The 14,578-nt window shown below is 34.0% G+C and overlaps 2 protein-coding genes across 4 annotated transcripts; both read left to right on the top strand.

Annotated features, from left to right (window-relative positions):
- Positions 1 to 864: 864 nt before the first annotated feature.
- On the top strand, positions 865 to 5,543 carry LOC124921057 (protein STRUBBELIG-RECEPTOR FAMILY 3-like). Of its 3 annotated transcripts, XM_047461656.1 has the most exons (16): positions 865 to 1,345; positions 1,429 to 1,558; positions 1,642 to 1,713; positions 1,820 to 1,885; positions 1,956 to 2,027; positions 2,093 to 2,164; positions 2,233 to 2,304; positions 2,374 to 2,439; positions 2,550 to 2,615; positions 2,923 to 3,338; positions 3,422 to 3,909; positions 3,984 to 4,255; positions 4,509 to 4,647; positions 4,860 to 4,999; positions 5,080 to 5,236; positions 5,317 to 5,543. In XM_047461656.1, exons 1-16 carry the CDS (start codon positions 1,258 to 1,260, stop codon positions 5,392 to 5,394), a joined length of 2,394 nt encoding a protein of 797 aa, XP_047317612.1. In that variant the 5' UTR covers positions 865 to 1,257; the 3' UTR covers positions 5,395 to 5,543. The 3 variants fall into 3 exon arrangements, with proteins under 3 accessions (XP_047317612.1, XP_047317613.1, XP_047317615.1); XM_047461657.1 differs by lacking the exon at positions 865 to 1,345 and having other exon boundaries at positions 1,464 to 1,558; positions 1,665 to 1,713; positions 1,967 to 2,027; XM_047461659.1 differs by lacking the exons at positions 865 to 1,345; positions 1,429 to 1,558 and having other exon boundaries at positions 1,967 to 2,027.
- A 4,089-nt stretch (positions 5,544 to 9,632) lies between these two features.
- Positions 9,633 to 14,263, top strand: LOC124919745 (secretory carrier-associated membrane protein 1-like). The gene is made up of 13 exons (XM_047460070.1): positions 9,633 to 9,817; positions 10,401 to 10,466; positions 10,960 to 11,070; positions 11,161 to 11,223; positions 11,665 to 11,698; positions 11,799 to 11,921; positions 12,854 to 12,916; positions 13,002 to 13,095; positions 13,201 to 13,246; positions 13,329 to 13,396; positions 13,643 to 13,691; positions 13,786 to 13,851; positions 13,929 to 14,263. Exons 1-13 carry the CDS (start codon positions 9,761 to 9,763, stop codon positions 14,013 to 14,015), a joined length of 927 nt encoding a protein of 308 aa, XP_047316026.1. The 5' UTR covers positions 9,633 to 9,760; the 3' UTR covers positions 14,016 to 14,263.
- Positions 14,264 to 14,578: the final 315 nt, after the last annotated feature.

Genomic DNA, 14,578 nt, shown 5'->3' with positions numbered 1-14,578 from the left:
GTCGTCGATAGACTGTCGGTCAAGCTGCGAAGATCGGAGTTTTCTGTAGTAATTTCTTCCGGCGAAATAAGTTCATCCTTTTTTGTATAGTGCTGACTCACTCTAGTCTCACAATTACGGGCAATGGTAATGGCGCTCTTCTTTTTCAATTGCGGTGGTGATTTAGGGAAGTGGGTTTCAGAGAGGACTTCTTTCACCGTTTCTTCGTCGTGAATAGGCAGCGACTTGTGCAGATCGGTACTAGCTCGTCGGTGGTATTGATCAGATTCAGGCGAAAGCTGGGATTTGGGCTTATTTGAGGTAGAACAACAACAACCCATTGTAGTAGAGATTCTGAAAATGGTATTCCGATGAATGAAAGTTCTGATTTAATCCGTCAAAGTGGAAGTACTCTCTTCTCTTCTTTTTATGTAGTGGTTACAGTACACTCACGAAGAATGTCCATAGATTACTTTCTTCTTATTATTATACAATTTCAGGTATTATTTCAAGAGAAAATAAAGAAATCATTTACAGATAGACTGATTATTAAAATGAAGATTAGGTATGAAGGATGAACACACCATTATTATTATTATTGTTCTCGAATGATTGATTGATGAAGCTGTCTTAACAATTACAAGTAGACAAACCAACAGAAGGGGAGCCACATAGACTTACTTAGGCCTCGTTAGAATTTGGGTTTTTCAAATAACCCAAAAAACTCACTTCTCATCCATCAAATGAATCAATTTATTAATCAAAATAACCTTGACCGAAAAGGGTTTAAGGAAAAACTAAAAATGATGTTTGTATTGAACATGACAAATGGGTATGTTATTTTGTATTTTCTCAGAGAAAGAAGGCTATATTATAAATGCATTTTGTGCAACTTCCACGTGAGGAGAAACTTGTATTTTGCACGCAAGATTGAAGAGCGTGGTGTGGGTCTGAACTCTGATGGGGTCTTGGAATCTGAACTTGTTCCATCTCCATCCAACTCATACACAGCACAGCTGCTGACAGCACTGCTTTCTATTTTACTTTTTTACCCATTTAGCAATAGACAATGGAGAAGAGAGAACATTGATTCTCTTTCCTGATCAGCCTCTTCTGCAACTTTCTCCACCTCACTTTTTCCATAATGCCATCATTTTGAGTTCTGCTGAATCTTCTGGTCCAGAATGTATTGGCAGTCTTGTTTAGTGAAACAAACTGATGTTAGAGTTTGGGGTTGAAGAGATTAATCAGTTTTTTTTTTTGTAAATTGCTACAACAATGAAGGACTACTCAAAGTTGTTTCTGTTGTTTGTTCTGATCACCACCACCCTGCAAAATACTCTCCAATTGACAACTCCATCAGATGGTGAGTCTGAAATATGTTTTTTTTTGGTGGGGGGTGGGGGGTATCTGTTTAACCTAAGTGTAATTGTTTTTTATTTAATCCAGTTTCTGCAATCAATAACTTATATGCTGCACTTGGATCACCTGCTCTTCCTGGATGGATTCCCACTGGAGGAGACCCATGTGATGAGACTTGGCAAGGAGTTCAATGTATCAATACCGACATAATTTCAATGTATGTAGGTTTTCCCCCCTTTATAATAGTAATTACAGGAATTGTCTGTTCTAGTTCTGAAGAATTAATTACCTTACTTGCAGAACTCTTATTGATGCTAATTTAGGTGGAGAGCTGGGTGATGACCTAGGTTCTTTTTCTTCTATCAGATCAATGTATGTGCAATCTTTATTATATAGATTAAGTGATAAGTTGTGTTATCAAACATTCAATTCCATCAACAACAACATGAGAATGGATTATTTTGCTGTTTTCTGCAAGTGATTTAAGCAATAACCACATTGGGGGAAGCATTCCAACCAATCTTCCAGTCACCTTGCAGAACTTGTATGTTCATACTCTTTGGGAATGTTTTTTTTTGGATGCATTGCATATAATACTCTTTACCTTGGGCCAGCTTTCTTGCAGACAATCAGTTCACTGGAAGTATCCCGATTTCATTATCCTATCTAACTCAACTTTCAGCCATGTAAGCTACCGATTGCTTCTTGTTTCAAAAAGAACTAGATTTTCATGAGAAGCATTTTTTTTCAGGTCTCTAAATATCAACCAATTAAGTGGGGAGATACCTGATTCTTTTGAAGGGCTTACACTACTAGTCAATCTGTAAGACTTGTTTATAGTAAGATATTAGTTATGAACATTGGAACTGATTGGAAGTTTTATCTTATTAGGGATTTATCCAGCAATAACTTGAGTGAGCATCTGCCACCATCGATGGAGAGCTTATCATCTTTAACTACTCTGTAAGTGTTATATATGGAAAAAATTATGGGCGTTCATATATTCAATGAATCTGACTTTGATATTTGCAGTAATCTGCAGAACAATCAGATTTCAGGAACTCTAGATGTTCTACAGGATCTTCCTCTCCTTACTCTGTAAGTGTTGTTAGGTTACATTATTAAGGGATAGTTTGAAATATTTCTTTTGGCTGCAAATAAGATGCTCTCGTTGTGTTTCTCTTATCTTGCCTTTTCAATTTGAACAGGAATGTAGAGAATAACTTATTCAATGGACCAGTTCCTGACAAATTGTCCAGTATTCCTAATTTCAGGTAAGTGAGACAATGTCTAGACCAGCTTGTTGGCTTTGTTATTGTAAATTTTTCAAGAAGAAGATGTGGAATGAAAACTGAAAGTAAATTTCAATTGAATGAAGTTGATCTTACCAGATCTGCTTTATAGAGCAGATTTAAAACTATTAGCTACTGCAGTTAACAAAGTAACTACTCTTAAAACTAGTTAACTCGATTAATAACCGTCAATCTTATAGAATCCATGTTATCTATCCATGGCATTTTATTACATTTTCTACAGTTATTGACTAACTCCTACTTACCGTTTCTTGATCTTATCATGCAGAATAGATGGCAATGCATTAAACATCACTTCTCCATCATCTCCACTAACATCCCCAAACGAACCTCCAACATCAGAACCATCACTGTCATTCTGGGGCACACCATCTTCTGATTTGACTCCTGATAAACAAGCCCCTCCGAAGCAGGGTGAGGGACCAAAAACACCAAAGGGATCAGATTCCAGAAGTAGTGACAAAAAGAGCCTAACTACCAAAAGGATTGTTTGGATATCAATTGCATGTCTGTTGTCGTTTATAATTTTGATATTGGCAATTTTACTTTTAGCACCAATTTGTGGAAAAAGAAGACGAGATGATGAGAGGATTTCGAGACACGGAATTGCTCCCTATGTAGGAAGCAGGAATTCTCCTACAGCTAATGGAACAGTCATCCAAGAAAGCTATAATTCAGAGAAAGGTGCATAGTTTATTCTTGTTTTCAAGTTGGTATTTCTTTCAGGGTTCTGCCTCCAATATAACTTCGTTGAATTTGATGATCAGTTCCAATTCCAAAAGTTGCAGCTGCAAAGTCAAAAGAGGAGGACCCAATGGTTCAAAGGAGAATGAGTTGGATTCCGAAAGTGAAGAATGAGCAAGAACCAAGTAATTATCATGGAATTGACATGAGCAGATCTGACATTGATTCATTGGCTCCTCCTCCTCCACCACTGCTGAAAGAGGAAAAAACTGATCCAAGAAGGATGAGCTGGAATGCAAAGATGAGGAATGAGCCAGAAACAAATGCACAAAGAATGAGTACAGTGCCAAAGTCTGATGATCACGAAATCGACATGACCATATTTGACGTTGACTCATTGGCTCCTCCACTGCCGGTGCCACCTCCTGCCAGATCTCTGAAGCCCCTGATTTCTGCGAAGTCCTATAGTATTGCATCTCTTCAGCTATACACAAATAGCTTTTCACAAGAAAACCTTATTGGCGGTGGCATGTTAGGAAGTGTTTACAGGGCTGAGCTTCCAAGTGGAAAGGTTGGTTTATAATATTTTAATGGTACTCGTCTATAAATCAAGGTCAAATTTGATGTTAGATGTCTTTTATGTAGTTACTTGCTGTCAAGAAGCTGGATAAAAGAGTGTCCAGTCAACAGAAGGATGAAGAATTTATTGATCTGGTGAATAATATTGATAAATTTCATCATGCCAATGTTGTCAAGCTCACAGGCTACTGTGCAGAGCATGGAGAGAAGCTACTGATCTATGAATATTGTGATTGTGGGACACTGCAAGATATTTTACACTCTGATGATGAACTAAAGAAGGAGCTATCATGGAATACTCGTATCAGGATGGCCCTTGGTGCTGCAAGAGCATTAGAGTAAGTGAAACGTTGCAACCATAAAGTTCACTTCGATATATTATAGAAAGTTTTAAAAGACTTGAATTCTTACTTCCCTTCCAGATTAATATAGCTGGGAAAATTTTCCTTTTCAGGGATAAAGATTTAACGAAAATCTTGTCTAACCAAAAAAAGAGATAATGAATTGTTGATCATATAATTCTTGCCTTGTGGATTTATGAGATTTTTGTTTTGACACTTTTCACTATATATGAAATCCTATTCAATGAAGGTATCTACACGAGGTCTGTGAGCCACCTGTTATTCACAGGAACTTCAAGTCTTCCAATATTCTTCTTGATGGTGAGCTTGATGCGCATGTCTCTGATTGTGGTTTTGCTCCTTTGATTTCTGCAGGTGCTGTGAGACAGGTATAAGCTTCATGTTTTTTTCTTCAATTTTCGAGTTTATGTCCATTTATCCATTTAGGATTTACTAGGACTCAAACATCACTAAGACATTATTGAATCAAGTAAAAATAGGAACTTACCAATACCAATGTATGGCTTTTTTTTCCGTAGTTCCATGTAGTGTTAAATGAAAAAATGGATTAATGTTGGTTGATGATGTTCTTGTGTATTAGGTGTCAGGACAACTTCTTTCAGATTATGGTTATGGTGCCCCGGAGTTTGAAACAGGTGGTGTGTATACCATGAAGAGCGATGTTTACAGTTTTGGTGTTGTAATGTTAGAGCTTCTAACCGGAAGAAAGTCATATGACAGGTACACATGAAATAAGATAGTTTTTTTTGGTGATCATCATGTGTTTTACAGACTTTTGGCATGTGTTGTTCATACTTTAGGTCACGAAATAGGGGGGAACAATTTTTGGCTAGATGGGCAACACATCAGCTTCACGATATAGACACATTGTCGAAAATGGTTGATCCTACTTTAAACGGAGAGTACCCAGCTAAATCACTATCGCGTTTTGCTGATATTATATCTCGATGTATACAAGTAAGTTTGTTAAAGTGGGACAAGATAAGATGACAAACAATGTTTCTGTTTATCTAATCATAGTAAGACATGTTTTGCAGATGGAACCTGAGTTTCGGCCACTGATGTCTGAAGTTGTTCAAGATATCATTGAAATGATAAGGAGAGACTTACAATAAATAATAGTAAACATCATTAGAATGAGAATTTAAACAACTCATTTTCCTATTATTCTAGCACATTGCTAGTCATTATTTTCTGTATTTATTTAAGTGTAGCTCTCAATTGATCATTTTTTTTAATTGAATTGTTTATTCTTAATGGAAATAATTAATTAGTTTTTTTTAAATGATTTATACAAAATGATATAAATTATAGTCGTTTAAGTTCATCGACAAAAATATTACAAAAAAATACAAAAATATTCACCAATAAGTATTGAAGGTTCTCATTAGAAAGAAATATAAGAGTTTTCGAAGGAAAAAGTTATAGATACGAACGTCTCAAAGAATTTATGTTACACGCGTTCGCCTCAATCCGAAAAGCCTCAATCCGAAAAAAGGGGCTTGTACGGTATGTAAACTTTTCGATCTTATTGTCATTTAAAATTCTTATATTGTTTTCTTATTTATTGTTTTGTTTTTCTTTCCCTTTTGCAATGTTTAAACGTATTTTGCACTCTTTATAATAAAAATTGACATTTTTCAAAAAAAATAAATATATGAAAAATTATCGAGAAACATCTAATGAATTTCTCGACTTTAGGTTACTCCCTAAAATTATGTATTAAATAATCTTTTCACACTAATCACAACCTAATGAAGTGGAGACAAATGGTAATAATTAATCAGTGTTTTACTTTCTTCCTTTTTTTTTCTTCTTTTTTATTTTTATTATTTTCATAAACTTTTATTATACATGATTTTTTTTTTTTTTTAAAATAGTGTTTATTCACATAGTTAGTCTTCCATCCCAACCAGTTAATAATTCAAAACAAATAAATTGCTGTGAAAATTAGACTAATGAAATGAAACAGTTCAAATTTATTTATTTTTGTAATTAAGTTTATTTATGTTTTTGATTATGGGAGAGAAATGATTAATATTATTCTTACAACTTAAAAATAATCAATTAACTTAAAAATAAATAATTAATTGAATCCAGATTCCATATATATATATATAATAATAATAATACTTAATTTTAAAGTGTCCGAATTGTCGGATCGAAAACTCTGATAATAGTTGAAGTGTTAATGCTACAAAATAGAGACCATGGTTCAAATCCCGTTAAGCACAAATTTTAAATTATTAAAAAACATCGATGGTTAATATGTGAAATAAAAACGTTGGTTTATCGAAGTGAGGAGATGGTTGAATGCGAATGATATTGGTTAAAATTTGTGATGAAATTGGTGAGTGATTAATGACATTCACAAAATTAGATGTCGATTGGGATGAATGGTTAAAATATGCGATAAAATTGATGATTGAGTAAATGACATTCACAGTATGAAAGCAGATGGTTTGTTGTTTGTTTATTTAACCGAAGTGAAAGTGTAAGATCACAAGATTATAGGTCAATTGAGATGGATAAAAATATGAAATGCGATGATTGATTAGTCGAAGTGAGTATGCCACACTATGAGAGGTCGATTGGGGATTGGTGAACTAAAGTGAGGGTAAAAGAGATTAGTAATGTACCAAAGTGAAAGTTTAAGGTCACGGTATGAGATGTCCGATTAGGGTGTATAAATATGAAATGAGATGGGCTAGTCAATCGAAGTGAGGATAAGTAAGTAATGTTGTTTATTGTAAAATACGTGAAGAGATGGATTGTTTTACCGAAATGAAATTAAGCCTCGAGATAAGAGGTCGATTGAGATTAGTGTTAGAAATAATGTCTTGAAATAAATTATAGAGATATATATAAAATAATGTACAAATAAATGAAATAAATAAAATATATGAAAAACGAAATCACTGACTGAGGTGTTGATTTGAGGCATGTGCTTAGCACATTTCCTTTAAAACGGTTCCACTGTCTCCCTCTTGTGCTGGAGTTTATCAGATGCCTGTCTCCCAGGGTACAACGAATCTAGTAGTGATTCAGCACCAGAATTACTACACAATAAATTTGACCAACATACCTGAACTATCACCGGGATCAAAGCAGAATTGGGTGAAACCATAATTAAAATGATGAATGGAAGGGTTTTTCTGAAAAACTAAGAAGTAACTAGCTTATTGTGATGTTGAAAATAAAAACCAATAAATTTTATTTAGGGTGATTGAAGGATAAACACTATGTAATTCTGCAATTGTTATTATCTCTTCGCACTTGTTACTGTCTCTTCGCAATGTGTGATCAATTGAAATATTATATAAAGATAAATTAGTCAATCAACATAATGACTAATTTTTTTAACGTAGGAATAAAATCATTTAATGCAATCAATTGTATTTTAATCAATTGCATTTGAAAGGTTTCAACGTATGCATTTATCATTGCATTTCAATGAAAATTTCTCATTTGTATATTGATATTAGAGTAATGATATATACAACACCCTTATACAACACCTTACAACACCTTCGCATAGCACCTACCTCATTTGGAAAGAAAGAGAAAATATTTTTCTCTTTCTTGTATTTTTTTAAGATATATTTTATCTTTCTTTCCAAATGAGGTATGTGTTGTATAAGGGTGCTGTATATATCATTACTCTTGATATTAATACTTCATTTAACTGACTCATTCAATTAATATTTAATCCAAATATATTAATTTATTTTTATGCAATAAAATGCATTTTGCAAATAAATTAAATCTCACTTGGATTAATGGAAAAATGGTACATTTTGCTATTTTTTCAATGTGGACAAATCCACTAACTCGATTTAATTCTTGGGACTCATCCATTTAATTTTATTTTTTAAATTCTCATTTCCATTCATATAATGAAAATCATTTACATAGTCTAAATTCCAATAATTAGTTGGATAAAAATGTAGAATGAGATGATTTTGGTTAATCGATGTAAGTAAGGTCACGATATGAGAGGTCGATTGAAAATTGATGGGTCAAAGTCAAGGTAAAAGAGATTGGTAACATTGTGTAAAGTCACACAATATGAGAGGTTGATTAAGGTGTGTATAAATATGGAATGAGATGATTATTTATCCGAAGTGAGGATAAAAAAATCAGATTATATGTGGAAATAAACACACTGGTTGGGGTAGTTAGGATCTGTTTTTGATTGTATTCTTTTCGTTTGTAATCTCTGTTGTTTGTTTTTGCGAATGCTACTAATCAGTTTTTTAGGATCATTTGATTGTCATCCTTTAATCATAGCTAGAGTTTGTTTAGCTTTGATTTTTGACCCTCCCACTTTTGAGATTTTTAATAAAATAGTATTAACCATTTAAAAAAAATCTGGTTGTATATTGTAAAATATGTGAGGAGATGAGTCACGAGATAAAATGTTAGTTGGGGATTGGTGACCAAAGTGAAGAGTAAAAGAGATTGATGATGTTAGAGATGGTTGATTTAACCGAAGTGAAAGTGTAAGGTCACATATGAGAGGCCGATTATTGGGGTGGATAAATGTAGAATGAGATGAATGGTTAGCTGAATTGAGGATAAAAAATGTCGGGTTATATATTGTAAAATATGTTAGGAGATGAGTTGTTTGACGAAGTGAAAGCAATGTCTCGAGATGAGAGGTCGATTGTGAATTGATGGATAAATGTAGAATGATATGGTTAATTAGTCAAAGTGAAAGTAAAGTAACAAGATGAGAGATCAATTAGGGTAGATAAATGTGGAATGAGAAATGTATGGTTAGCCGAAGTGATGATCAGAATATTGTGTTGTGTATTATAAAATATGTGAGAATATGAGTTGTTTGATGAAGTGAAAGTAAGGTTTTCGAGAGAATATATGTCGATTATGATTGATGGATAAATATGGAATGAAATGTTTTTTTTATTAAAGTGAAAGTAAAGTAAATAGATAGAGGTCGATTGGGAAAGAAATTGATATTGGTAGTTAAAATATGACAGAAGATTAGTTGTTTGACCGAAGTGAAAAGTAAAGTCACGAGATGGGAAGTCCGATTTGAATTGGTAGATTAATGTGGAATGAAATGGTTGGTTAGTCTGTCTGCTTTAAGGTCACAGGATGAGAGGTCGATTGAGCATTGATAAGCTAAAATGAGAGTAAAAAAGAGATTGATAATGTTTGAGATTTTTGATTTGACCAAAGTGAAAGTGTATAGTCACGAGATTAGAGATTAATTGAGAAAAAAAATATGTGACGAAATATTTGAAAATATTAGTTGTTTTAACTTTTAAACTTTTTATTTTGTTTTTAAAATTAAAATAGTTTGTAAAAAAAAAAAAAAAAAAAAAGCTGGCGTCGACTACACGAGAAACAAACAAGTAAAGAAGGAGAAGAAAGGCGGGCGCGGTCACGTCTGGATTTCACCATTAGTTTTCCCGATTTTTCAGATCCCTCAGATTTTGTTTCGCTTCGTTCCGATTCATGGCCGGTCGTTACGATTCCAACCCCTTCGATGAAGAAGAAGTCAATCCATTTGCTGTAAGTTCGCAACTTAGGTTACGATTACTAAGAATGCTGCATCCATCTCACACATTCACTATTGAATGACTGACTGATTGATTCAATTCCTGATCCTAGATTCATGCTTTTTTACATACGAGTTTCTTTCTATTTATAGTTAATGTCATTTGGTGTCTGCATTGTCAGATCAAACTGTACTTTTAGAAATCGGGCGTTCATTTGAGCCGTCTTAAGTTCTATCTGTTACTGGTGATTAGAATTGTGATTTATTGTCAGTCACTTGGATCAACTCTTGATATGGAATTTTCTGCTCGGAGTTCATTAATTGTTGATAGAAAGAACACGCTCAATGTTATTGTGTACACCAGATCTCTGCTGGATCTCTGTACAACATGTAAATGCAAATGTCATTTATCAAATAAATGGTTAATAAAAACTCTCATGAAGCCTTTCGTAATCTAGGGCTTTTTGCTTGTGTTTATGTTTCATGATTTTCTCTGACCAGCAGTAGTCCTATTATTTTGTGCTTCCTGCCCGTGGCTTAAAGATTATTGGAATTCCATCCCCCCTTTCTCTGATGATATGATTATGTTTGATCTAGGGCCAATCTGGTCGAGCAAAGGGTTCAGGTCAACCAAGCTATGGAAGTGGTGCATTTTATATGATGGTTCGTCTTTCACCTGAAACTTTTTCCTTTGTCACTGGCAATATGCATGCTAGATTTCCCAATACTTTGGGAAAAGAGAATAAAACAAAGAAACATGCATATGGACATTTTCAAAACGATAAAATATATTATTGAACTTCTTTCATTTAAAATGACCAATCCATCCATTCTCTGTCTCTCGAAAACTTTCAAATTTTTGTCAATGTTTTGAACGGACTTGCTCCAAATGAAGTTCAATGGTAAAAGGTCATGTGCATATGTGGTCTTTCTTTCCTTTAGTCCAATGCAATCCTAATGTTATTTTTCCACATATTTTCAATACAAGATATAGTGAAGATTAGATATAAGGATATCTTTGTTTACGAAATCAGCATTTGTTGGTCTAATGATAATTCACTTTGCTGGTTTGAGTTGCAAAATTTACCACTTTTCTATTTTGTGTTTATTGGCCTTTTCTTATCATTATCTGTGATGTACATGATGAGGTATCCAGAATCCTGGCAGTGTCCCTCCTGCTGCACCTTCAAAGCTTTCACCTCTTCCGCCTGATCCTGTTGATTACGATCGTGGTGCCACTGTTGATATCCCGCTTGATGGCTCAAAGGTAACCCTAGGAATTTCTGTAACAGTATGCGTATATATGTATATATATATGTATACTTCTTTAGATTAATATGCTTTCTTTTAACTCCAGGATATGCGGAAGAAAGAGAAGGAACTCCAAGCTAAGGAGGCTGAGCTGAAAAAAAGAGAGCAGGCAATTCTACTTATTTACTTACAGCCCACAATATGTTTGTTACATCTCCAAATAAACAAGTTTGCTTCAATAATATTAAGTAGCTTGTGATCACAGTGCTTGTATTGGTGTTAAACTAGTACTCTTATTGTTTGGTGGCCTCAATTGGAAACACGTGTATACAAAATTTTTGGATATAAACACGTATCTAGATGAGATAATGTTTGGAAACTAAACATAGTTATAGACGTTCAGGATTTTTTTAGTTGTTTCTCATTTGGATCTGGATCCAATACAAAACAGAAGTTATTAGTATTTCCAAATGGTGCAACTAGTATTCTCTCATTTTGAGTGTTGTATATGACCGTTTTTTTTATATCATTCAATGAAGGATTAGGTTCATGTTGTTGGTTTTGAACATTCTTGTTCTTGTCTTATATTGAATACTTTAATCCTATGCAGGAACTGAAAAAGAGGGAAGATGCAGCTGAAAGAGGTTCTTTTTCTCTTACACTATGTTTGTATGTCATTAATCATATAGGTTGATGAGATTGCTCTTTCTAAACATTAACATGATTATTATCTTTGTTTGACAGCTGGAATTGTTCTAGAAGAGAAAAACTGGCCTCCTTTCTTTCCAATTATTCACCAAGATATTGCCAATGAAATTCCAGTTCATTTGCAGAGATTGCAATATGTTGCATTCACAACATTGTTGGGTTAGTCTCCAGGGATTTTTTATTTTCTTTATAAAGTCTGAATTCATGATAGGTTTGGTCTCCGTTCTCCCTTCTCATCACATTTCATATAGAAATTTTATTTTATACTCACAGCTTTGTTTTTTTAAGAAATTAGAATCAAGACCATATGGTTCTCCAATTACCAATACATCCAATTTACAAGGATCAAATTGGTTCAGCTCAGTGATGTAATATTGATGTGGTTTAATTTCTGAAATTTGAACCCATGTTGAATCAAGACCATATGGTTCTCCAATTACCAATACATCCAATTTACAAGGATCAAATTGGTTCAGCTCAGTGATGTAATTTTGATATGTGGTTTAATTTCTGAAATTTGAACCCATGTTGATTTTGCACCATTTAGAAAGATCTGTTTTTGTATCTGGATCAAGATATATAGAAACATAAATAAAAAATTTAATGTCTTTGACTAAGTTTAGTTTCAAAACGTTTGTGTATGAGTATCTGGATCCAGAAACAGAAATAGAAAGTGTTTTCAAATGGTGTCACATGTGATATAGTGAGGATTGTAGTGTTAGGACTTTGCTAGCTTTACTTGTTGATGAGTGATGACTCCACATCCATGTATATTTAGTTTGAGTCCCAGGAAACATACATTGTAGTTAATTATTTACAAAAAGTTGTTTTATTTTGTTCTTGCACAAGGATTTTTTTGAGGCATGAGAGTAGCCCATTTGTTGCTCTCTTTTTCGAGTCATGAGTGTATTGTTTTTGTGCTCTCATTTTCTTTTTGGTACATGATAATATCTTTATCTTTTTCCCGAAAAAAATTGTAGCTAATATGCTGAAGATGTTTGTGATGAGCTACTTTTTTCCGGAAATATTTATGATTTCTTTATATTGCAATCACGCTCAAATGTCATAGCTGTCCCAATTTAATGTGACAGGCTTGGTTGGTTGCCTGCTGTGGAATCTCATTGCAGTTACATTAGCCTGGATTAAGGGGGAAGGTTAGTATGGAATTTGTTAACAATCTTAATTTATTGCTTTTACTTGGCCTTAGTTGTGACCTAGTTTAATTTTCTTGTGTTGTAGGTCCAACTATTTGGTTTCTTGCCGTTATCTATTTTATATCAGGAGTTCCAGGGGCATATGTCTTGTGGTATCGTCCTCTTTATCGTGCAATGAGGTATTTTTATTACTCGGTGCCCTATCTTTGGGCTTGGTTGAATTCAAAGACTTGATAGCCTTTAAGAAGGATAGTTATAGCTATTTTTGAATTATTTGTTTGCAGGACAGATAGTGCTCTAAAGTTTGGATGGTTTTTCTTGTCCTACGGGGTAATAAATGATTTTATGCATATTTACTTAATAATTGATGTTATGTTTGGGTTTGTCATTGATGACTTATACTGTTGTGCAGTTTCACATCTTGTTCTGTGTCTTCGCCGCAGTTGCTCCTCCAATCATATTCAAGGGGAAGTCTCTCACGTATGATTCCCTTTTCTTTACCTTATTTAGGCCTTGTTTGATGTGGGTTATTTGAGATTAATTTCAAGTAAACCACTATTTACTCATTTTACCCAAATAACCTGATTTTCAAGAACATACATCAAACAAGATTATTTGAAAATAACCACTTATTCAAATAACCCTAGATCAAACAAGACCTCTTTTACTCAATTAGAGACAAGAGTATGCCCAGTGGTATTTATGATGGGTCCTTTGTTTTGGCAGAGGGATCCTGCCTGCAATAGATGTTTTGAGCAATAGTGTTATTGTTGGGGTAAGTGCAGGCTTTCATTATTACCACCATTTCATTTCATTTTGAATTTATTCATTTCTTTCTATTGGATATTTTGGTGCTCCCTCTATTGCAGATATTTTATTTCATTGGATTTGGATTTTTCGCATTTGAGTCCGTCGTTAGCGTCTGGTTGATTCAGGTTTCAACATTTGTCTTTAATTTTTTTTTTTTTATCTTTCGAAACATTATCCATTATCCGCAACTTTTTTACTGCAGCAAGTTTACATGTACTTCCGAGGCAGCGGGAAAGAAGCACAAATGAAGCGTGAAGCTGCGAGAAGAACCATGATGGCTGCAATTTGATTCATCACATGCTAAATGACAGTTGTGCCCTTGTTGATGGACAAGATTTTATGGTAGCCTTAAATGATTTGGATTTTCGGGATTACCCGATGCATGAAAGGAGAGGAGGGGCAGGAAGTTTCCGAGGCAGTAACAAAGTGTTTTTATTTTTTAGGCTTAAAGACCATGGATATCAAATTGTTGTATTGTTATTATTAGCACATATTTTGATTTGATTTGATTTTGAAATCACAATATATTAATTAATACTTTATAAAACAAAAAGAGTAATATATATATATATATATATGGGGTGGGGATTATGAAGACAGTAAAGTAGAATGATGAGTGGGTGGCCGGGTTTGGTATTGACTCCCATTTTGCAAAACAAACCCTCCACCCGACCCGACCCGACCCATACACTGACCGGTTCGGTTTAAGCGGTCTGTCTTTTCATGGGTATAGATTATTTGAAAATTGTTTTGGATAAGAGAAGTTAGGAAGATTTATCATTTATGTATGACAGCTAAAAATGGAAGAGGGGCTATCCCAACTCTAAAAGGTAGAGCGTTGGGCCGCCCTAA

This window comes from Impatiens glandulifera, chromosome 1 (genome assembly GCF_907164915.1).
Source record: "Impatiens glandulifera chromosome 1, dImpGla2.1, whole genome shotgun sequence".
NCBI lineage: Eukaryota > Viridiplantae > Streptophyta > Magnoliopsida > Ericales > Balsaminaceae > Impatiens > Impatiens glandulifera.
Note: the sequence above shows the minus strand (reverse complement) of the source record. Positions and strands in the feature narration are given on the sequence as shown.